The sequence below is a fragment of the Amaranthus tricolor genome, chromosome 9 (genome assembly GCF_026212465.1).
Source record: "Amaranthus tricolor cultivar Red isolate AtriRed21 chromosome 9, ASM2621246v1, whole genome shotgun sequence".
NCBI classification, from domain to species: domain Eukaryota; kingdom Viridiplantae; phylum Streptophyta; class Magnoliopsida; order Caryophyllales; family Amaranthaceae; genus Amaranthus; species Amaranthus tricolor.
In genome coordinates, this window is record NC_080055.1 from 25,792,907 (window position 1) to 25,816,358 (window position 23,452).

The 23,452-nt window shown below is 32.8% G+C and overlaps 2 protein-coding genes across 2 annotated transcripts; both read right to left on the reverse strand.

Annotated features, from left to right (window-relative positions):
• Positions 1 to 160: 160 nt before the first annotated feature.
• On the reverse strand, positions 161 to 15,601 carry LOC130824164 (uncharacterized). The gene is made up of 19 exons (XM_057689057.1): positions 15,282 to 15,601; positions 12,913 to 13,016; positions 11,680 to 11,766; positions 11,510 to 11,585; positions 11,344 to 11,418; positions 11,181 to 11,234; positions 11,033 to 11,092; positions 10,064 to 10,180; positions 8,530 to 8,624; positions 8,015 to 8,217; positions 7,167 to 7,264; positions 4,755 to 4,858; positions 4,512 to 4,677; positions 4,303 to 4,425; positions 3,379 to 3,461; positions 2,527 to 2,662; positions 2,163 to 2,192; positions 1,541 to 1,611; positions 161 to 1,257 (listed from the first exon to the last, which is right to left on the reverse strand). Exons 1-19 carry the CDS (start codon positions 15,318 to 15,320, stop codon positions 627 to 629), a joined length of 2,352 nt encoding a protein of 783 aa, XP_057545040.1. The 5' UTR covers positions 15,321 to 15,601; the 3' UTR covers positions 161 to 626.
• A 3,547-nt stretch (positions 15,602 to 19,148) lies between these two features.
• On the reverse strand, positions 19,149 to 23,452 carry LOC130823946 (protein POLLENLESS 3). Its single transcript, XM_057688776.1, has 5 exons — positions 22,901 to 23,452; positions 21,536 to 21,748; positions 20,509 to 20,657; positions 20,358 to 20,426; positions 19,149 to 20,082 (listed from the first exon to the last, which is right to left on the reverse strand). Exons 1-5 carry the CDS (start codon positions 23,114 to 23,116, stop codon positions 19,245 to 19,247), a joined length of 1,485 nt encoding a protein of 494 aa, XP_057544759.1. The 5' UTR covers positions 23,117 to 23,452; the 3' UTR covers positions 19,149 to 19,244.

The following is a 23,452-nucleotide window of genomic DNA, read 5'->3' on the forward strand; positions in this document are numbered from 1 at the left end:
AATCAGTTAAAATGTATAATGGAAGTTGCATTTTTTCCACGATACACATCAACATTGAAAACCATTTAATAATAGTAATCTAGATGTAAAAATAGCTAAAATCATTAGCAATATTGCTTATAAACCTCTACAGCTCTACTGCAAAACCTCTAATGGAAGTAGAAATTTACGAGTAAAATCGATGACTTGTAAAATGCCGTTAACTTCATCAAAATGCAAAGCTCTAATCCAATTTTTGCGTGTATGATAACAAAAAGTAATTTAGAAATGCTATAATTTAGGAACTTAGTATAACATTAGCCTTATAAGTTGATGGTACAAATAAGTTCAGCAAAGAATGACTGGCAAGTAGCAACGTAAATTGGTCTAGCAGGAAAAAATACGACGAAATTAGCATTTCCATTTTCTAGGTTACGATGAGAAGCGGATCAGTCTCCTGAGTTTCTCATATAAAGAATCACTACCGTCCCCTACTCAAGAATTTGAACCCCCTACAACGTACACAACTGGGCTCGGTATTACAATGAGAATCAAACATTAATGGATAGGAAAAATTTTACTAGAGAACAGGGAGAATATAATTTTTATCTCGTTTCGCCTGATTATGTAGTTTTTCAAATGTACATCTAGTTTTCTGCTTGAACCAAATCAGTTTTTTCATCATCTACCTTCGGCTTTGGTTGCTGTTCTTCTCCTGATGAGTTAACTTCATCCTGGGTATCATCTGGGCTAGAACTAGATAGTGGTGCAACAATAATTTCAGTCTCACCAAGTTCACCCATTAACTGTGGCAAACCTACATCTTGGGAGGCAACTTCCGTTTCTGGAGCCTCAATTGTAGGAGAAGAGAGCTCGGATGTGACTGCGTCACTCTCCTCAACCTTGTTGCCTGATTCCTCGACTTCATTTGGTACTTCCCCTTGTTTATCTGGTTCCTCGGATATGTTGCTAGAATTTGATGTTTCCCTCCATTCAACCCACTCATTTTGCTCGCTTGTAGCACCCTGCTTTACTTCCTCGGCGGGAAGAGGACTTTCAGCAGTGGATTCGTGTGTTTTGGATTCGATTTCAGGCACTTGTGAAGACGCAGTGTCGTCCAAATCATCACTGGTATTAACCTCGTCACTACTACTACTACTAACAGCACCAGTTTCTTCGTCAGTGGGTGACGGAGAGGCCAGTGAATCGGTCAAGCGCTCGCTATTGACTCGATCGTTCTCAAAAGCAAACCAATTTGAATTAGTGAACAGCGAACCACTGCTCACAAGACAATTCCAAATGTTGTCAACCACAACTAATAACATGTACCAAAACAGAACTATCATGGAAAAAATAGTTATCTTTTAAACAAAATTAATAGCTTTGTTTCAGCAAGATCATCAAGTGTAACATTGAAAAATTATATTATGCAAAATGCTACCTACACCTTGCAACAGCAAGCAATTTCCTTGCTTCAAATATTATGTATTACCGCAATCAAAATGTTACAAGAACTAAACCCTACAAAAAAATTTAGAAATAGAATTGCTAGATAACAAACCTCTCCTGGTCATCTCCAAGCCGCAATGAGGATATAACCACCTCGGCAGATTCATCATCAAAGTAAACATCCTAGCATAAACAGTGAAATCTTTTAGTTTTTTCATTTATATGGCGATAAGAATACTAAATTCCCAGGGGCCTCGACCTTAAGAAACAAGCACAAAGAGAAATAATACACCAGCTAAAGACTCAGAAAAAATAATGCAGCAAACTTCTGTTCAACTTTCAAACAAGTGCAGCGACATTATATTTATGAAAATATGACACAGAAGTTTGAAATCACAAAAAAAAAACAAAAAAAAAAAAAATCAAACAGTAGCTGCATTAATACAAAAATCGATCTCCACAACCAAATTTAGGACAACAAACATCGTAACTCAAGAAGTGGTTGTCTAGACATAAATAAGAGCAAAGCAATGATATAAGAATACACTTCTTTTCGCCTTTCAATCTCAAGTTACAAAGTAACATATGCAACTTGGATGTGGAATCCAATAAAAATTACCAAGGGCAATAAATATACATCAAAGCCTTTATAAAGGTTCTCGAAGATGTATTTTGGATCATTTCAAAGTAAAACAATTGAGCATCATAAGCTAATCAAGAGTCAAGACACATACCTCCTCATCTCGTTCGAGTGAAGCTTGAACCTGCACAGATCAAGAAAAAGGTCAGTTTGCAATAAACATTTACAAAATGAAGTCAAAACCAAAAACAATTAGAATTATATGAAATTCAAACAAGACAAAAATTGACACACTAAATGACTCCATAAACTGAGTACTTTTTTGGAGGGGAGCAAACCTATTTGAACACGAAAGAGAACCAACACAAGATAAAAAGGAAGAACAACTTCTTACCCCTAACAACAACAGTTAACGTTAATGAAACTCATTTGAGCATCTCACTAAAACTTCCTAATCACATAAAACAAGAAATTGGAAGATAAAAGACAATATCAGTCCAATAACACATGTTACATACCTCCTCCATATCATTACTGTATATACCATAGTGGAATGCCTGGCTTAAATTATTAGCCAAAGCCGCGACATCATCATCTCTATCCTGATAATCATCATCACTATCCCTAGTGCGATCCTGTAGAGCAGTTGGTCTCCTGTTGCACAAGAAATTAACCATAATCTTAACAAGGGATTTATTAACATCAAAATCGAACATTATGAGCATTATTAATATTTTTACAAAATCAACAAATGCAAGTTATTAAATATATATTCTTTACAAATTGTATTACCCCAAAGACTCCCTCCCACCCAGAAAAAACAAACAAAAAAAAAGTTATATCCAATTATATAATCATGGAAATACAAAACTCCTTCATTTCTCAAGATTAGTTCAATTGTTTCAAGGATTTGACGTATTCTCAAATTTTCTTTTTAGTCTATAATTCACAGGCCTCGTGCATTATCATATGCACACTTCCATAAGCATATACAACACCAACATTCCATAGAAATATGCACACTTCCAAAAGAATATATCATATAGAAATTATAAAAAAAATTATTTAACACTAACTCATTGATTAGCATGAGTACAATCTAGTGCAAATAGGTCACATCAAGAAGCATTCATTCTCAGAGGAGGTTGTACAGAGCTCATGGCCCAACCCCATTTTCAAAAGGACAGGACCCAAATAATGAAAATGGAAAAGGGCTAGCAGCCAATATTTTGGGCAAAGAAGCTGTGCGAGAAAACCAAATTCACCAAATCATTAAAAATTCAGCTCTTGAACAAATCCACCAAGTAGGATAGAAATCACAACAATTAGAAAAGTGCAAGGACCTAATGAACAAAAATAAAATGGCCTACCCGCAAACCCACTGGTAAACATTTTCAACAGAATTGCGCTTTGATAAGACATTAGAACACCAATCAAGCCATTCATTATTGCCCTACATAATCATAGGAAAAATAAGATAAATAAAAACAAGAGGAATCAGGATCACTTCAGATTAAAACTACATATATGATACACTACATAATATAGTTTTTTCGTTATGTAGACGTCCATTATTTCGATGGGGCCAAAGATTAATAGCTCTTTGGTTTTGGATTATAATGGGCTACAGTAAAATGGTCGATTATATCATGTGCACTTCTTATTTATGTAAGCTTCACATAATGCTTGCTACCAATAGTCAATCGGAAACAATCTCTTTGTTAGTGTTATCACTAACAAATCCGACCCCCCAAACCCATCCTAAGTGGGAGCCACTTAATAGCATTGGGGTAATAGACCGTTGTTGAGTAGTGTAAATGCCATAAATCAGAAAAGAAGCAGCCCTAAAGAAAGGGTAAAAAGAATATGATGATGAAGCCGGTCTTTAAAATTAGAAAGTCTGCTTATAAATCGCAAATTATCTCAAATAAATGACAATCAAATAACAAATGTCATTTTCAACACAAATAGTGTCTGTTAAACTCCATGAAGATGGATACATTCTGATTCTGTAAGCACATGCATGTATATTCAAAAAGTAAATAGACCAGCACAATATAATAGTAAAATGAATATATGCTTGTTTCCAAGTAAAACTCTCAACCCAGAGTTGTTCACACTGGATTTGAAAGTTTAATAAGATTTGGAGGTTTTATGATATAGAATTCCAGAAAGTTTAGAAAAAAGCAGACTCTACAAAAAGAATTTGGCGATACACTAGGAGAAAAGCAAAGAAACAAGATTACTTAAGAAAAAAACTTGGGCCAGAAAAAACTTAATGATAAGAAACAGACCTGGAGTAAATTCTGAAAATTGGAGCTCGTGTTACCCAAATGAGCCAGTTTATTCGATATGCGAGTCAGATGACCAATATTACCCACTCTAGGAGGATCTCTTCCACCAATACCTACTGTGGGCTGCAAAATATTGAAAAAAAAAATGATCATTACTCCAATATACTTTTTAAGAATGAGGAGCAAGCAAATAATCAATTGTCAATCACCTTGCTTGAATTACTTGATAGCATAGAGCTTTTTTCAGCTTCCAATATCTTTCCAACAAGATCACAATCATGAAGTAGATGATCAACAAGGATAGAACCCTTGCTCTCAAAGCAACATGAAATTATGGTCTCTACATGGTGATGCAAAAAATTGTTGTATGGGTACCTGCAGCATATGCAAATGTATAGTATCTGGAAGCAATTAACTTCATAAAGCAAATACTTCCCCCAATTCCAACTTACTCGAAAAACATGTCTAAAATTCTTTTCATGGCTCCAAGGCGTATGATTTCCCTTTCTGCAGCATCATTACCACTAGAAAGCAAGACTGAAATGAATTCAATAATCTGGAAAATAATTAAAAATTTCATTGTTAATTGACATCCATATCATATATATATATATATATAGAGAGAGAGAGGGCAGGATAAGGTGAAAACAACTAAGTTGGAGAAAACCGCCTAAATGGACAAAAGGGGTACATATTACATTAAATGTGGTACATTTTCGATGTAAGGGGGTACGCGTATTTTTTGAGTTCCTTAAAATATTTACAAAAATGCCAATGAAAATATGAACCCCTAGACCGAATATGTACCCCTGATTTGAAAGTTACAGCTATTTAACAAAATGCCACAAATATATGTACCCCAAAAGCTAATATGTACCCTCATTTTTAATTTTCACAACTTTAAGTGGTTTTCACGTGATACTCTTCATATATATATATATATATATATATATATATATATATATATATATATATATATATATATGATTTGGATTATGTGAAAACCAATTAAAATGGTAAAAACTGAAAACAAACATACATAAAAGTTTATATGGTGTACATACTTCAGTGGAAATTTTGTAAATCATTGAACATTTGCTAATAGGTGTACATACATGCTTAAAAGGTATACTAATTCGAATGTCATTTTTGTAAATAACATGAACTTTTTTCCATTACAAAAATTTGTACACCTATAAGGTAATATGTACACCTTTTACCACAATATGTATATCTTAGTCTGGTTTTCAGTTTTCACCATTTTAGTGGTTTTCACCTAATCCAACCACTATATATATATAATTATATATATAAAGGGTCAAGTTCCAGTGCGAACCAAGCTTATATGAGAACCGTGAAAACCAATCTCCCTGATAAAAATGTGTTACTTTTTTAACATAAAAGGTGTTACTTTTGGACAAAACAATGTTGCTTTAAAAAACTGGTACTTTTTAGCAAAAAAAGTTACTTTTAGAAAAAAATATATTTTTCAAAAAAACAAACATAATACAAAGTAACACGTTTTTTCTGAAAAGTAACACCTTTTTCTGAGTTATTTTTTCAGAATTTTTTTCTTAAAGTAACCCTCTTTTGCCTAAAAGTAACACCTTTTTGGTAAAAAATAATAGTTTTTTGTAAGGCAGATTAGTTCTTACGGTTCTCATATAAGGATAGTTCTCACTTGAACTATGTATATGTGTATATATATATATATAGGAAGAAGTTCCAGTAAGAACCGTCCTTATATGAGAACCGTGAGAACCAATCTATCAGACAAAAAAGTAAGGTGTTACTTTTAGCCTTTAGGCCAAAATCTATTACTTTTTTTGTTAAAAAAAGATGATACTTTTCAACAAAAAAGTGTTACTTAAAAAAAAATTCAGAACAAAATTCACAAAAAGGTGTTACTTTTTACATAAAAAGGTATTACTTTTCGGAAAAAACGTTACTTTGTATAATTTAATTTTTTAAAATTTTTCTTACAGTAACACTTTTTTTAAAAAAAAGTAACATTTTTTTGCCCAAACGTAACACATTTTCTGTAAAAAAGTAATAGTTTTTTATCATGTATATTAGTTTTAGTTTTCATGGTTCTCATATAAGCTTGGTTCTCACTGGAACTTGACCCTATATATATATAAACAAATGTTAAACTAAGGCTTAATTATGAATTGGCGTTAAAAAGGTTTACTTATAAAATAAAAAAGAAATACTTTTCACTAGAAAAGGCATGCCGCAATATAGTTCTCATGTTTTCATATAAGGTTAGTTATCTTTGTATGCGTGTGTGACATTAACCCAACATAAAGACAACTTCAGCCATGAGTATATCTTCTAGCTCTAAACATCTATAGACCATAGATAGCAAATACTATCCTATCTCAAAGATCGGACCAATCTTGGTGCTTAATTCCAATAAGCCCCCCTGGTCAGTCATGAGAAACCCAGAATTCCATACATATGTACGTCAAAACAAATAGCATGAGAGGTTGCTTTCATTCTGCATTCCACAATCTCTTCAGGAAAAGAATATGAAACATTCATGATTCAAATATATAAATATGGGTTTTGCTGCCCTCTTTCTCACAGATTTCTGAGATGAAGTTCAAAAGTATATGCATGAGCAACAAAAGGGACCAATTCACTTCCCCATCCCCAATCTCAACCCCAAAAATGAACCTTGGCTCTCCTTGTGAAGCATTTACTGGACCACATCAATCTACTATATTTACTAGCTCTTTTTTACATAAAAAAAGTGCTCCAATATACTCCATGTAAACAACAGTGTCCAAGTTTCGTTTTAAATAGTTATGAGCTTAAAGCTATCAAGGAAAATGCACAAAACATACTCCATATACAAATACCTTTAAACGTTGTTTTCCCAGTGGTGGCTGCAATTTTCCATATGTAGTTAACAAAACACCTTCATCTAATGAAACATCCAATAACTTAAGTAGGTTACCTGCATAACGAACAAACACAATAAACTAGAAGTACCACACATTTGCAATAAACCTATCACATCTAACATAATCTCTTTTATTTCCACATATTTTTTTTAAAAAGATACCCTTCTACTCTAGTTGATCGAGATAGTAAACTCCAAGAAAAAATTATCATAATTCATGATACAGATCTAAGCAATGAAACATCTATTTCCACATGGCAACAGAGATTATGCAAACAGTTCACAAAGGACAACACAAGCATGGGGAAAACAAAGGCCTTTCTTCGAAATCCATTTAAGAATTGAAATCTAAATTTATATTTTGTTAAAAAAATTGCAGTAAACCAATATTTTTGAAGCCACTATTTTCTATGCACCAAATGTATGTAATGACCTAACCACTTGCACAAGAAAACTACTTAAGTGACATTCCTAAGTATACTTCACACAACAAAACGTATATGTATAAAATGTAGCTGCTAAAATAATTAAGTTGGTCAGCTGGATTCCCCAAAATCTCATCCCAACACCCACCAGCACACAAAAGGAAGGAGAAACAGCAATAACTGAAAAAAAACAAACAAAATGGGAAGTATATCATCAAAAGTGAACAAGTTTTATTATGTTACATTAAAACAGAACAATCAGACAGTTCCGCTCAAGCTTTATCATTGTTATTGTCATCGAGTGGATATTTTAACAGACCACACATTTTGGAGAACTCAACAAGTAAACACAGCAGATAAGAAAAAGAAATCATCTTACCCAAGCTCCCTAACATGCCTTCAACAGTCTCAGGATTAACAGTTATTGAGGACCCTTGAGAAAACTGACGACCGTAAGCATTGTATGTACCAAAAGTTTGCCTCTTCGGGTCTAACAAGGAAATGCATACAGAAAGGGAGTTGAATAATACGGATTTTGGCCGGGACTCTTCCAGAGCATTGTGGAATAGTCTTTCTATAAGCCTGAGCAAGTGGAGAATCACATATGTACAATTAAGAGCAGGTTGCAAAAGTAGCATGTCTAGAAAGAAGCTCTGTTAACATCAAATATTTACTCCCACAGTACTTCAAATGGACCTCAAATAGCTAATTTTACATTTCTCTGGATTATAAAAACTCACCCTTTCCATCTCTTCACCGGTCTTTTACAAGGGTCAAGGTGTCAATAAACAAATACAATCACTGAATATTCTATCATCATATTTTTTGTTCAGAAAAAGTAACCAAATCAATACTACTCAAAAATTAAAAGCAGCAAGAGCAGCTCAAAACTACCTTGGACTAGCAATTTTAGCTGAGATGCCTTGGGGGGCATATTTAGTAATGGCACACAAAGTCTCTGCAACATTAGCATGGACTTCAGGACAATCCTGCAAAAACCACATTGGTCACAAAATAGATTAAATCCTCTGTTAGGCCAATATTTTTCCATACTTCATACTTACTTCACATATCATATGTATTTTGTTCTTTTGTTGTAAATAAAACTCTTTTAATTACTATTTGAATCTCTATGAAGTAATATTATCATAATAAAGCACATTTCGAACTTAATTTAATATTTGATCTCAATACTATTCACAGTTTTTTTTACTTGCAACAATCCCAAAAATACACATGGCAATCCAATTTTTTAACTGCTAATATCCTTAGTTAAACACAAGTAAAAATTATTAGAAGTTAAGTTTCTAAACTATATGTTAAGACGAATCTTACGAGATCCCAATTCCCACATGACACTTTATTGTTTAAGATAAGTCCTAAAAGAGGTAAACGCATTGCAGCCTTATTCAGAAGAATATATAAGCAAATGTAAAAGAATTTTTCAAAATTGTTTCAACATGACAAGATTAAAGGATATCAAGTCATCTAGAAATCATATTTATCTTCACCCTATGGTGCAAAATATTAAATGCATCACCATTCAACGCATTGCAACCGCATTTAAAAGGTTTTCAAAATCGCCGCAACCAAGGATTAAAATTCCCCCATTACGTTACATAATGCCCGTTATGTAACCTGTTTGAGAGTTACCATGGCGTTTATCCCATTATATAAAGGTGCATGAGTTTTCACATTCAAAACGCCATGTTTACCATTACATTATTTCATTATTAAACATTTCAACGTTACAGTGTTATCTGTCATCACATTAAAATTCCATTAATACCCATGAACTTTAATTATTATAGATCACTTAAATTATAGTTACTAATAATTTAATCGTTAAACAAAATAATTAACTAATGTCTAATAAGTTAATTAACTTAAAAAAACTATAAGTTTATTGATTATCCACTAAAAGTACCTTATATAGTGCTACTATAATAGCTTATGGATATATTATTGCATAATAATAGTAGTTCAACAACAAAACATGCAATTAGAAGTTCAAAAAAACCCCTTGTGAGTTTTTTCAAAAATTCACACCACAACGACCGTGATTTGCGTTATTACTCGGTTATAGTTGTTTACGTAACATTGCGACCGTTTCTGCAAACGCATCAGCGACCATAGTTTTTTCCATGGTCGCAACTGAAATATAGGTCACCAACAACCATTTGCATTGGCCGAGAAAGAGGTTTCGTGATTGTTACTACTCTAAGTAAGAAATTTAGCAATATGATTTGGCATTCTATCACAATTTAGTCTATTTAATTATTACTTATACTCTAAGTAAGACAATTACCTAGTAAAACTATAATTACATTACCAAGGTCGCGTGATGCAAAAACTTTAATTTCTCTTGCACTGAAATTGCAGTTTAAACTTTTCAAATCAACAAGCACAAGAAAATGAAGGCACTCACAGAAGAGCTAAACTTATCCACAATCATCTCCAAGACATTTGTATCCTCCAACCACCTCATAGCTTCTGTAAAGTTCGCATATATATGTTCATCAGTGCCAATAAGACGAATCAACACCTGCAAGGATAGAACTCCATAAAATGAAACAATATATCCCAAACATCCAAGACAGATATGGCTAAAAACAATTACCCCTCCACTAAATTATGAGAAATATTTATCCTATCAAATTACTTGGAGAATTACTACTATCACTTCACATAAAGCAATATCACCTTAATTAGATGGGACCAGTAATCTGCTAAAGAAGAACGGGCATGCTTTTGGCCACAAAAAACTTTCGTGGATATATAAGAACAACAGACATAAACCATTGAGCAACAAAATAGAATGGACAAGATTTTCATGTAGCGAATCACAATAAATGTTTGAGCATGCAAAAAAATTTGTGAAATAATATAACCTCAAGATAAGACTAAGATTTATAGGTGATGCAGGTAAAAATCACAAAAACTCAACTTAACTACAACCTCACGTCACAGCATCAGAAATGAGAAAACATATATTATACTTATATATAACTCCAACATTAATACTACGTAGTCAGTACATCAATGAGTTTGAAATTAATGTTCGAACCATAATGCAGAAAAGGCCACATTGTATCATCTCGTCCGAGTCGTAAGGTTTTCAAATCACCATTTGATATTATCCGCATCGTAAAAGTGTAAAAAATCGCAGTTTAGGATCATGCAAAGAATATTTCATGGTTTTGATTGAAATTTAGCATCAAAACAATTGTACATCTTGTAACTGTATCACCGTGAGTGTTACTCCAACCACAATCGATACCGCATTTTTGCCCTATGGGGTGGATTGTGTAAGAGAAACTCCTAAGGCTCAAGGATAGACTTTGATGATTGTGAATTGCAAATAACAAGAGATAATTTAGAACATGGCAGCACCAACCTCCATGACAGATGTAATCCCAATGAGATCAACCAGTTGCGCGATAATTTCTTGATGAGCCTGTAATAATTTCATAGGATGCCAAAAAAGAACTCATTAACAAAGACTTCCCCACAAAAAATAAATAACTGACATATTGAAGACTTACTTGAATATAGCTCATAAGAGAAGCTGTTTTCCGCATCAACAGGCAAATAACGACCTAGAAACCCAAAATAAGCAAAAATGCATAAAGGCTTCATAAAAAAAATCAACACTACAAATCACATCCACTAAGTACAAACATTAAAAGTGTTTTCAAGTACTCATACCTTGCTAAAGTATCCTGCCAATAGGGTACTATGTGAGCGATTTGGATCCAAGAATGAGAATAACAGATCCATCAACTGCCAAATGAAAAAATATAATAAGTAAAAATAGGTACACCAAAGTAGAACATATAAAACTCTTGCAAAAAAATTAAAACATGTTAGATACCTCCTCATCTTCCACCAAGGTTTTGAGAATTATATCAACTTCACATGTGAAGATCTCACAAGAAATGAAGGGAAATCTAAAAGACGGAGAAGCATGATATAAATAAATAGACTAAAGTAGAACAAGCAAAAATATCCAACAAAAGATGTAGAATCTTTCAAAAGACCCACTTAAAATTTCTTTGTTTCTCAGCATCCTCAGGGGCTTCTTCTACGATATAACGAATAAGCTGCTCCACCTGTGGTCTCTCACGCAAGCTGCAAATAGAAATAGACATTGCATCTGTAAGCATAAACCCTTTGTTCCGATTAAACACACGCACATAGAACATCATTTCAATAAATATACAAGTTTACAATTCAACCAATATGCGACTAAATTTCAATCTGAAATCACTAAATCATTGAAGTCAAGAACCTGGTTCTAGATACATTTTTGGCCATGGAATAGATGAAACAATAGAAAAAAGGAATACGTAATAGGCCTGGGTTTACTTATCCTTACGCCAGCAGCCAATCTACTGTCACAGGTTCACAGCCTTACTGTATCAAGCGTATATATGCTTTCACTCTAAAAGAAAAACACATGCATCTACTAAGAATAAAATTAAAAATAAAAAATTTTAAAAAATAAAAAGTTCAAACGAAGCAGAAAACCTAGTTCAAGCACAGAGCTTGCAAAGGACTCAATAAGCACAAAAGAAAAAACAAAGTAGCAAATGGAAGAACACAGCTGACTACTGATTACTAAATAAAAATATAACTTTATTAGAATGGGGAAAAATGAAAATAGCACGGCTGTAAAAAAGCAAATGAAGTCATTTCAAAGACAAGTCAGCAAATAAGTTTGTATCTAGAAAGAAGAAACCAAATAGAGCATAGCAATATAACCTGGGCTCAAGAATGATTGCAGGAAGGTAGTATATAACCAACCATCCAGTGCACAGAGGCAAAAAAATCCTACCCAGAATGCTACATTTACTAAGACTATTCATAGGTATCGCTAGACCATAGGTATCTGAAGGACTTTCAGATTTATCAAAAATCCTTTCATTTTTCAATAGATGGGAAATGGTATGACATAAATATTCCCTTCATCTTCCAATTCCAAAGTTTGTTTCCCAGACTTATTCTAAAATGCATGTAAAATGTGCATATAGGCAGGCCTTGGAAATCTACTCATTCATAAAGTCAAATTATAACAGGGTAGAAAATAAGTGCTTACTAGATAACAATACACTATATTTATAGCAATATCAAATTAATAAAAATAATAGAATTAATAAATCTATGTAAAAAGTTCATCAAAAAAATCTATGTAAAAAGACACAAGTATAATGACCAATAAAATGGAAGAAACCAAGCAATGAACAATAGGAACCCCAAAATGAGCAAGGAATATACTAATTAATAAGTCGTGCATTAAGTGCTTTGCATTCTTGGATAATTTCATCCTCATCAAGAAGCTCATCCAGTGTAAAGTTATCCTTGTCCAAAATGGTCTCGACCTGAAACCACACGCAAGAGAAAACAAACTAGCATTAAGATGAGCATGCAATTTCTGTTATTCTTGAAATTATAGTGCTAGTATCAGGGTGGAAAATGGATTATATATAAAATCCCAAAATCACACAAAGTTCATGCATGTCATATCAATTGTAAATTGCATGAGTAAAATTGGAGATTCTTTCCACAAGTCTTTCCCAAGGCAAAAGCTCCCATCATATAAGTTTCTCGACACTCAAAATCATTCCTTCTAACGTGTTAGGGCAACTCTAACAACAATATCAAGCTATGCAGCATCTAACTTTCAAATTGACTACAAGAATATACAGCTAAACTACACTCACAACATATGTAAAAAAAACCTCTTAAAAATTGTTACACTTTCTTTTCAGTTCATCCCTTTTGCGTTGCTTCATTTCTTCTTATGGAAAAGTCCCCACAACTTTCTTTAACCCTCATCCACACATTTTTTCTCTTTTTAATATCATACATACAATTTAAATGTCACTCTTTTTGCAATGCATCATTATTGTAGTTTCAAAGGGGCTTGGATTACACTTATAGACGGTCATCGAGACTTCAAAATTTCTGAATTAGTGCCTAGTAATGTAATGATACCACAAGGTCAGACAATTTCTATACACTACTCCAAGGAATTCTGCCCATACACTAAATATAATGTGAACAACCAACCGGTCCGTAATCCCACAAAAAAAATGGAGTTTTAACTAAATTTAAAGTGCAATAAATATTTTAAATCATGTAAAGAAAGTCAAAGAAGAACGTAAGATTAATGATGGAGATTAAAAGAGGATAATGCTAAAGTTTTCGCCAAAAAAGTTGTTGAAAATGTTGATTGGGAGATGACTTCGGGTACAGAAGATACTTTGACAAAGATTAAAACTTGCATCACTCAAATAACTAAGGAGATCTTAGGAGAATCAAGGAGTTGTTTCTTGGTAAAGAAATATACAACATGGTGGAATAAGTACGTCAAGGCAGTTATCACAGAAACAAAGAAATTGCTATCTTGCATAAAGAAAATGCAGAAATAAGGAAAACTTAGCCATGTATTAGGAAAAACAAAACCATGACAAATGTAGCCGTTTGCGAAGCAGAACTAAAAGCTTTTATAAAGGTATATCTTTGTACAGATAACATCCCCTAGCTCTTGTTTTAGTTCATGGAGCAACCTCATTCATTATTGTGTCTGTTTCCAAAGAAACTACCCCAACTAAAAATCTTTTCTCTAAAATTCTAAACATGGTGCAATTTGTTCCAACAGCAAGAAGAGTTCACCAAGAGCTTAGACAGTAAATATTTCATCCTCAATAGTTCACAAACAGCATAGATGCATTGTTATCTCTCATGTTTATTTGTTTTAGTTCATAAAAGCAACCGCATATTTTTATCGAGATAACGCTTTGGCATTGGGGTTGTTTTATCTTAAAATCATCTCAGCAATAGCACCAAAACATAACTTTCAACTTTGCTTTTCCTAAAGAATGAGTTTCAATTTGGGAATCAAACAGCAATAAAGCAACAAAAGTATGTACTCCCTCCACCCAAAAACCCTTTACATATTTATTTGTCATGCATTTTTCCTCTACAAGTTTTCTCTCGTGCTTAATCATCATAGTTTTAAAATATTTTCCATGAAAAAGCGAATGATAATTAGTTTTCTGTCTAGCGGTTCAATGAAAAACTATCAAGTTAAGAAGAACAAATAGAGAAGGATGAAATTTGGAAGAGTGGAAAAAAAATTCCTAACTTTGGAGGGAAATATTAGTGAAGGATGTAAAACATTTTGCACCCAGATTTTCTAATTTCTAATTAAATCTCTTGTTGAACAACAAACAATCTTCTCCATACCACACACCCCTTAAGTAGATATAAATGATCGCTTTAACTAATATGCAAACAATGCCTAATCATAAATTAGTTACATAAGATCAAATAATCATAATATAAGAAGGAAAAATTGCTGGATTTTAGTAATTTACAAACAGGGGAAAGGGAAAAGAACCATAATAAATTCAGTTCTACTCCAAATGAGTTTCATGAGAAAATATAAAAGAAATTACACCAAAAATCAAATTCCCCGCATGAGCCACAATTAAACTGACACTGATAAGTAATGAAACTAGTATCATTCGACCAATTTCCTCAAAAATATGAGAAAAAATAAAATTAAACAAAAAAAACTTGTTATTCAACATAATGAAATAAAAATCGGATCTAATCAAACCGGGAATCAATATACTCACCGGAGACGCAGTAGACAAACCCGCCATACGCCAAAACATTGTAAAATGCCCTTTAAATTCGAACTTAGATCTATAAATATAACAACTGAAAATCAAGATTAAAGAACCCTAGAAACAATCAAAAATCAACGCCTCAAAAAGCCCCTATAATTAATAATGATCAATCAATTAGGGTTTTGAAATTAGAAAGAAAAAAATATTTTAGATTTGAAGATATGGCAAGGAAGAGAGAGATAGCGCCGATCCCCAACCCAACAACGCCTTGCAAATATGAAATTAGATTTTCTTTTCTTTTTATTTTTCTTTTATTTTTCTTTTTTCTTAATTTTTCCCTTTTGAGTTACGAATCTCCACTAGGATTTCATTTTGAGCTGCTCTAGTCGCTCCCGTTAGAACGGTCTCAAAACAAAAGTTTATATACTAATAATTGTATTAATTGATTTATTTAACTCATATATAAAGAACGCTTCACAATGAGACCATCTCACATGCAAATTTATGTTTCATTATGTATTTACTATAAGAACACATGTTAAGAAATTGAAAAACAATATGTATATTCTCTTCTCGTTTCAATATTATTGAGTAACAATAACACTAATAATAATAATAATAATAATAATAATAATAATAAATAATAAAATTTAAGAATAAAATTTTATCTATTCAGTGGAGCAAGTTTGAAATAATTTAATTCTCTTCTCATTTCAGTATTATGTTTCACTTTTATTTTAGTTATTATTTATTAATAAATGTATATAATAGTGTATGTAGTCTGATTTAACACTAAAATTAAAAAAAACCAAAAACAATTGAAATTTTTTAAAATGGGCCAAATTGTTTTAGACATCAAATTGAATTGAATTGTTTTAATTTACTCCAAAAAAATAAATTACCTTAAACAATGATTAGTCAAAGTCGCAAAGGCTATAAATGATTGTTGTTAGATACATCAATAACTTTTATGAAACAATTACCATTTTACTAGATAGTTACCCGTGTCATATTTAAATTGAATAAATAATTTTAATATGCTATATAATTTCAATTAGTGATATAAAATTATCATATAATAAAGTTATAATTATCATACATTACAATTAAATTTGATGCAATATATAGTACAATTCAAAAGTGAATGTTTTTATTATTAACAAATACAAAATATGAAATTGTAAAAATATCATTAATATAGTGACATTTGGTACCATTGTTCTACAATCGTCAAATACTCTAAAATGAATAACGCTGCAAATAAAATAAAATTGTTATTATTAGCACAAATAATAACATACTTATAATATTACTTAATTCAAATACCGATACTTGGATATGGAATTCATTTGAAAATTTAAATTTAATCGAAATTAAATATCCGATAAATTTAAAACTTAAAATTTGAATTTAACCAATTCTAATACTTATTTTATAAATAGTTTAAAATTATTAATGACAATACAAACCTCTTATCATTCTCAAATAATGAAAGCACAAATCATCTCCTTTTTCCCCAAAATAATTTTCAAGTTGCTTTTGAAAACAAATAATTTATTTTAGATTTCCAAATAGAAATAATATTTACTAAACACAACAATTTAATTTATAAATAGTTTAAATTTATAAATAGTTTAAAATTATTAATGACAATACAAACCTCTTATCATTCTCAAATAATGAAAGCACAAATCATCTCCTTTTTCCCCAAAATAATTTTCAAGTTGCTTTTGAAAACAAATAATTTATTTTAGATTTCCAAATAGAAATAATATTTACTAAACACAACAATTTAATTTCTCCCTTATTCACCTTCTCTCCTTCAATAACAACACCTTTTAATTTTTAAAAGATCCCAAACATGAAATTTTGAAATAATTTTTCATATATGATATCATCTTTAGACACACATGTATCATCTATTGTATGTTAATATGCAATGCCATAATTTGAAAAGAGCAAAAGCTAACAAAACTCTTAAAAGCGTTCGTTAACAAGAATAATAATATATTTGAAAAAATTAATTAGAAAACAAAATAAAAATAGATATAATACTCATAATAAATTTTAAAACGTAATTTAGTGATAGATTATAATTTTATTTTATATTAGATAACATATCTTATTAAAAAAACTCAGAAGCGTTCGATAGCAAGATCCTTTGACGGAATAACAAAATCTATTCAACTTAAATGACATACTCATTTTGATTAGAATTAGTTGATAAACTTCTTGTTTTCACGCCGTCCAATTTGACATTCTCACTCTGGTTGAAACTAATTAATATACTTTTTGTTTTTACGCCATCCAATTTACTAATTTGATCTACGATTTCTTTAGTTACACATAACCAATAATTATAAAAAGTTAATATTGTGAAAATATACATTAAGATGAATCGAACAAGATCATTTATCATTCCTCTAGAACAAAGTTAAACGGTATTGATTTATGAATTATATAGCAGTTACTATGCAAGTGTCGCAACTAATTCCGCCTACATGTAGTATTAGCTTCCATAGACCAAGCAATACATGATGGAGTTGATGTGCTTCTCCTCTCCCTAGTAGGAGATGCTGGGAAATAACGGTCCTTTTCCCTTTATATATAGGCAATGTAGGAAAATTTGAAAAAAATAAGATAAATAAACAACTTAATTCAAAAAATAAGGTTCGTGAAAACTTATTTCCCAAAATAAGCGTCCGTACATCCAAGTCTAGTCTCGGGATAAGTCGCTGTTATTAACAGCGAAAGAGAAAAAAAAAAGAAAAATAAAAACCCCAAAGTCGCTGTTAGTAACAGCGACTTTAAGGTTAACTGATAACTTCTTAATCTCGTAGGTTGGAATGAGGAAGTAACTGAGAACTGAAAACTTAAAAAACATTAAGTCGCTGTTACTAACAGCGACTTAAAAAAAAAAAAAGAAAAAAAAATTTTTTTTTTAAGTCGCTGTTACTAACAGCGACTTTGGGGTTTTTATTTTTCTTTTTTTTTTTCCTCTTTCGCTGTTACTAACAGCGACTTATCCCGAGGCTAGGCTTGGACGTACGGAAGCTTATTTTGGAACATAAGTTTTTCCGAATCTTATAATTGGAATTAAGTAGATAAATAATCTCATTTATTTCAAATTTTCGGCAATGTAGCACCTTGGGTCATGCCAATTGCAGCCATAGTGAGGTTGCGGTCGGAAGAATGGTCATGAACCGGATTTTAAGGTCATTATTTATAGCACTCAACTATTGGATTAACTAAGGATGGTTATGGGTCCAAAATCTATTAGACCCGCTTCGCACTCGCCCCTACATTTAGGGTTTGGATTCAATTTTTTTGAGATTTAGTAGATTCGATTCCGGTAGTCCACAAAATAAATGGGTCTAGGTCTTGGTCTAGGGACTTCAAACTCAAACCCGATCCAAACCCTCTTTCTGGACTCATTTAAGACCCAGACCTGCCAGACCTATTCAAGATCTTCTCTAACTCAACCTATTATATATATATAGCCCTAAATCATTTTTAAATCCATCATAAATTTATTTTTGTAATTTATTTGGACACAATTTAGACATATATAAAACTCAGACCCATTTACTAATAAAGCCTTTAAAATGTAAAATAATTTAAGTATGAATAATTGAATTAAGACCCATTTAAGACTCTACCCTAGACACATCAAACCTGATAGTTGGCGGGTCTAGGTGCGAATCCAAAAATTTCAAACCCTAAGGTATGAATTTAGGTATAAATCCACCAAAAATTATTGGGTCTGGGCACAGGTCCAATTGGACTCGACCCATGACCATCCCTCTATTAACGAACAACATTTCCATGTATGGGGGATTAATTACTAAACAATTCCAAACTCATTAAAGCGAAAGCATCAATTCCATTTATTTGAATTTTCCTTACATGATCTTACCAATGCTCAATAGTGAGCCTTTACACAATTCATTTACACCAAAACAAGAACCTTTACATACATATTTTGGGTGTTTCTGGTGTCAAATCCTTGAACACTTGAAGTCTATTAAACCTCTTAGATGGCTCAGCATTAACCTTGACAGATTGAACATTCATGAACAAATTTTCATCAAAATCATGTAACTTTTGCTGTTCATCTTCCTCAACCATATCAGCCCAGCTTTTCTTACCTTCTTTTCCATCCTTCCTATGTAAACACTGCTCGTTTACGCCACTTTCCGATGCAGACAACTTAGAGTGACTTAACTTAGTAGCTGGAGCAGGACTAGACTCCTTGTGAGCATCAGAACAATCCCAAGAATGCTCAAACCGGAGTCTGCGAGGCACACATCTGTATGGTTCGGGTTTAGGATTTCCACTGTTGACCAAATCGAAACTTTTGTGGGGCTGAGAAAATGGACTGTTGGGTATCCCTTGTTTCCAGTTCCCATGGTGTAGGAAGCTTGAACATCTGTTGGGTTGTGTGAATGGAGTACTCCTGGTGATTCGTCGTGCAGGAACTGGTGATGTATATGTTCTGTTCCAACTATCTTCTGTGAGAAGAACTCCATCTGTGAAATAATCAACTTGTCTCCTGTTGCTTTCACCGCGATTTTGATTTTCCTTTTCCTCCTCGGGCCAAGATTTAGCTTGTTGAGTTTCGGTTTCAGCCAACAGTAAGGATGCCCGGTCAAAGGACTTGGCGTAGGACTCATCCATCTGTCCGTGGGGGGCTGAATCGCGGATCACTTGTAAAAGAAACTTTGCTTCAACTATCTTGTTCCTACAGATCAAGCAGATTGCAAGATTGCACTGTTTGTTCTTATCTGCTTCTATCGATAAAGCTTTCCTAATGAAAGTGAAAAACCGATACTTAGGTACATAATATGCAAACAAAAACCGATACTTGGGTACATCATATGCAAAAAAAAAAAAAACGATACTTAGGTAAATCATATGCAAACAAAAACCGATACTTGGGTTAGATAGCACAATAATAGAAACTTTTAACATAATAGACATGTTCAATGGACTCGTCTCATGGTGAAACGGTCTTATACAAGAGGGGCTGAACAAAAATTGCTCATGCTCGACACCTCGAGTACATATGTGTGTACAAATTACCTGTAATAATCTTCAGCAGTTTTATAATCATTTTGTTGCAAGTAAGCCCAAGCCAAGTTGCCTAAAATCCTGATAAGTTAAGGTATGAAGTAAGTAAGAAGGTTCTAGAATGAATGTAATTATGAAGACAATGTGAAAGATGACATCCCACCTTGCATATTCTTGTTCAACTGTTATGTGAACCTTCTTACCCTGAGATCTTGCCAGTTTCACTCTTTTTCCTGCAAAAGCATTGCCTTCTTCGAGTCGCTTTAGTTTCAGCTGAAGAATCTCGATCTGCTCTTCTAGCCTTCCTGAGCGCTACATAGTCGGGATACATGTAGGTGTAGCATAAACAAGGTATCTCAAATATGCAAGAACAGTAAAAATCATCTCTTAAATATCTCAGCCTTATTCCCAGGAATCCCATTTGTTATAAAAGTTCTTTGGTATGCTTTTATGCTCATTCTGACTAGTGCTATACCATAGCAAACGTCTTGTATGGACATAGTCCATACTATTTGAGTGTGCACTGACCTAAAAATAGCAAATAGTGAGGACTGAGGACTAACACCATACAAGAATTTAGTACCTTTTCAGGCTGATGTGCACACTTTATAAGTCATTGCCATATGGTTTTGGGATGGTATCTCTGTGGCTTATGTAGTGTGTGCACCTCATGTTCCCCTGATTATATGCTGGTATTGATAATAAGTCCAGCTCAATTTAACATCCCTCCCCTTTACTTCCCACTTTTCCCTTCCTTTCCCTTTCATTGCGAACCATATGGCTTCATAGAAAATGACTAACCACTAACCACGAAAAACTCATAGAAAGTGTGAGTAGCTGTTGAGCTCTACCACAAATGATTGGAATACAAACCAAGCAATATAGGGACTCCAAGTCTTTTATGCAAAATAAGGTAGGCACTCGATCTCACGAGTGATAAATTTGTTATTGAGCTTGAACCCAACAAGACCCACACAAGAGGAGAGTTAACTGCAAACAAGCCCGATGAGGTTCCATCTCAAAATCAATTGGTTTTAGAATGGAACCTTATCGGGTTTGTGTGTGGTCAACTGTCCTCTTATGCAACTCTTGTTGTGTACAAGCTCAATAACAAATTTATCAACAAGGAGTAAACTAACTTCCTTAATGAAAACAATCAACATAAGTGTAGGTGGTGCAACAAGGCTTACCTTGTAGAGTTCAACTAGAACATTGTCAAGAGATTCTTGGGAATCAGGGGTGCAGAGATGACGAAATGATTTAATAGCCTCGATAGCTTCATTGGACCGATCCAATTGCTTCATCACAACTGCCATGTCCTTCAAGGCACTATCAACATGATCACCTGAATTTATAGCATTCCAAAACAAGGCTACTGCTTTGTTTGGATCCTTGTCTATCAGCTGTGCACCCATCAAACAAGATAACCCATCATCAAGATTTTCCAAAATTGTTAAAAATTCAGTAAACTAAGCTTAGTGAATCAAAGATGCACAAATTCAAGATAAATTGTTGATAAAAACATGACATCCTATGTGAATTATATTCCATCACACTTTGATCCCATGTCATTATCCATATAATAATCCTCATTGGCTCTTTGCTTAATATCCAAACAGGACACTATGGAATCATTAAACTTCTATGACAAATCATATACTCCCTCTTTCTCATTGGAATTGCAACAATTTCCTTTTTAATCCGTGATCCGTCCCATAAAATATGCTACAATTCTATTTTTGGCTTTGATCCACCCACTTTCTTTAATTCTGATCAATACATTTAACTCATCTTTTCATTTTATCCACACGTTCATGCTACCTTGCCCATAAAGCACAACCTTTTGCACACCCCTTAAAAACACCTAAGTTGTACTTGTTACAATTCCTATGGGATGGAGGGAGTAATACATCCATTATCCATACAATGACTAATTCTTGCACATTAATTGCTCATTCATATACTTATGATTCACTATGGATTTTGAGGGTAGATTCTAATGTCCTTTTTGTGTCACTAGTTTCAAATGATATGGCCAAATGTACACCCCCTAATTGCTCATTCATATACTTGTAACTCACTATGGATTTTGAGGGTAGATTCTAATGTCCTTTTTTGTACTAGTTTCAAATAATATGGACAAAAGTACCCCCCCAAAAAAAAAAAAAAGTCCAAGCTTCACTAACAAAACAATTTACCAAACCCCATGTTTTTGGTACATAAACGAGAAAATCCCCAAGGATTTGAAATGCTTGGTTCAATTTCTGAAGATTTACCTTCACAATATTAAAGATTTAATTTTTTCCTTTGCATTGAAGAAAATCTTGATGGGTAAAACATCAAATAAGAACACTCTACAATAACATATTTAATAAATAATAAATGCAAAAATTAACAAAAAAAATCCCCCTTCAATTTGTAATTCAAGAAAGATGAATTCAGTATAAAACCCAGAAACATACATGATCAAGAATTAGCACCAAAACAGAGAAACCCATCAAGCATTAAAAAAATAAAAACAAAATTAAGAAAAGAAGAAAGAAAAACCCAGAAACCTGAACATGTTTAGCCTTGACATAAGGAGAATCACCAGAAGGAACTTTATGAATAGCATGAAAATTATTATTAGGACTGTTCTTCTTGTTTTTTGAATCCTCTGTCATCCATTTCTTTGACGATAATGGAGGTTTTGACTTCCATTTTGAAGGAGGGGTATAAAATCCGTTCGCCATTGACGCTAAATTATCGACCCTTCTTGCTTCCGTCAACATTTTGGATTAACGGCGTTAAATTGGTGTTTTGATAGTTATTTAGTTAGAGAGTTGATCAAGAAACAAGTTTGTTTCTGTGATTCAAACTGAAGGAGAGATAGATTGAGGATTGATTACGGAGGAAAGTTTGGAAGGAAGATAGAAAATTGGCTCGAAAGTAAATTCAAAAAATGATATAGCCGTTAATATTTGAGTTTTGCCGTCCGTTGCTGAATTTATATAGACTTCGTTGAAGAATTGAATTGATATTAAGCTTTTTTTTTTTTTTTTAATGAGCTCGTATTGTATGAAACCGTCTTTTTAGTATATTTAATATGTTTGTATGAGATAAACTCA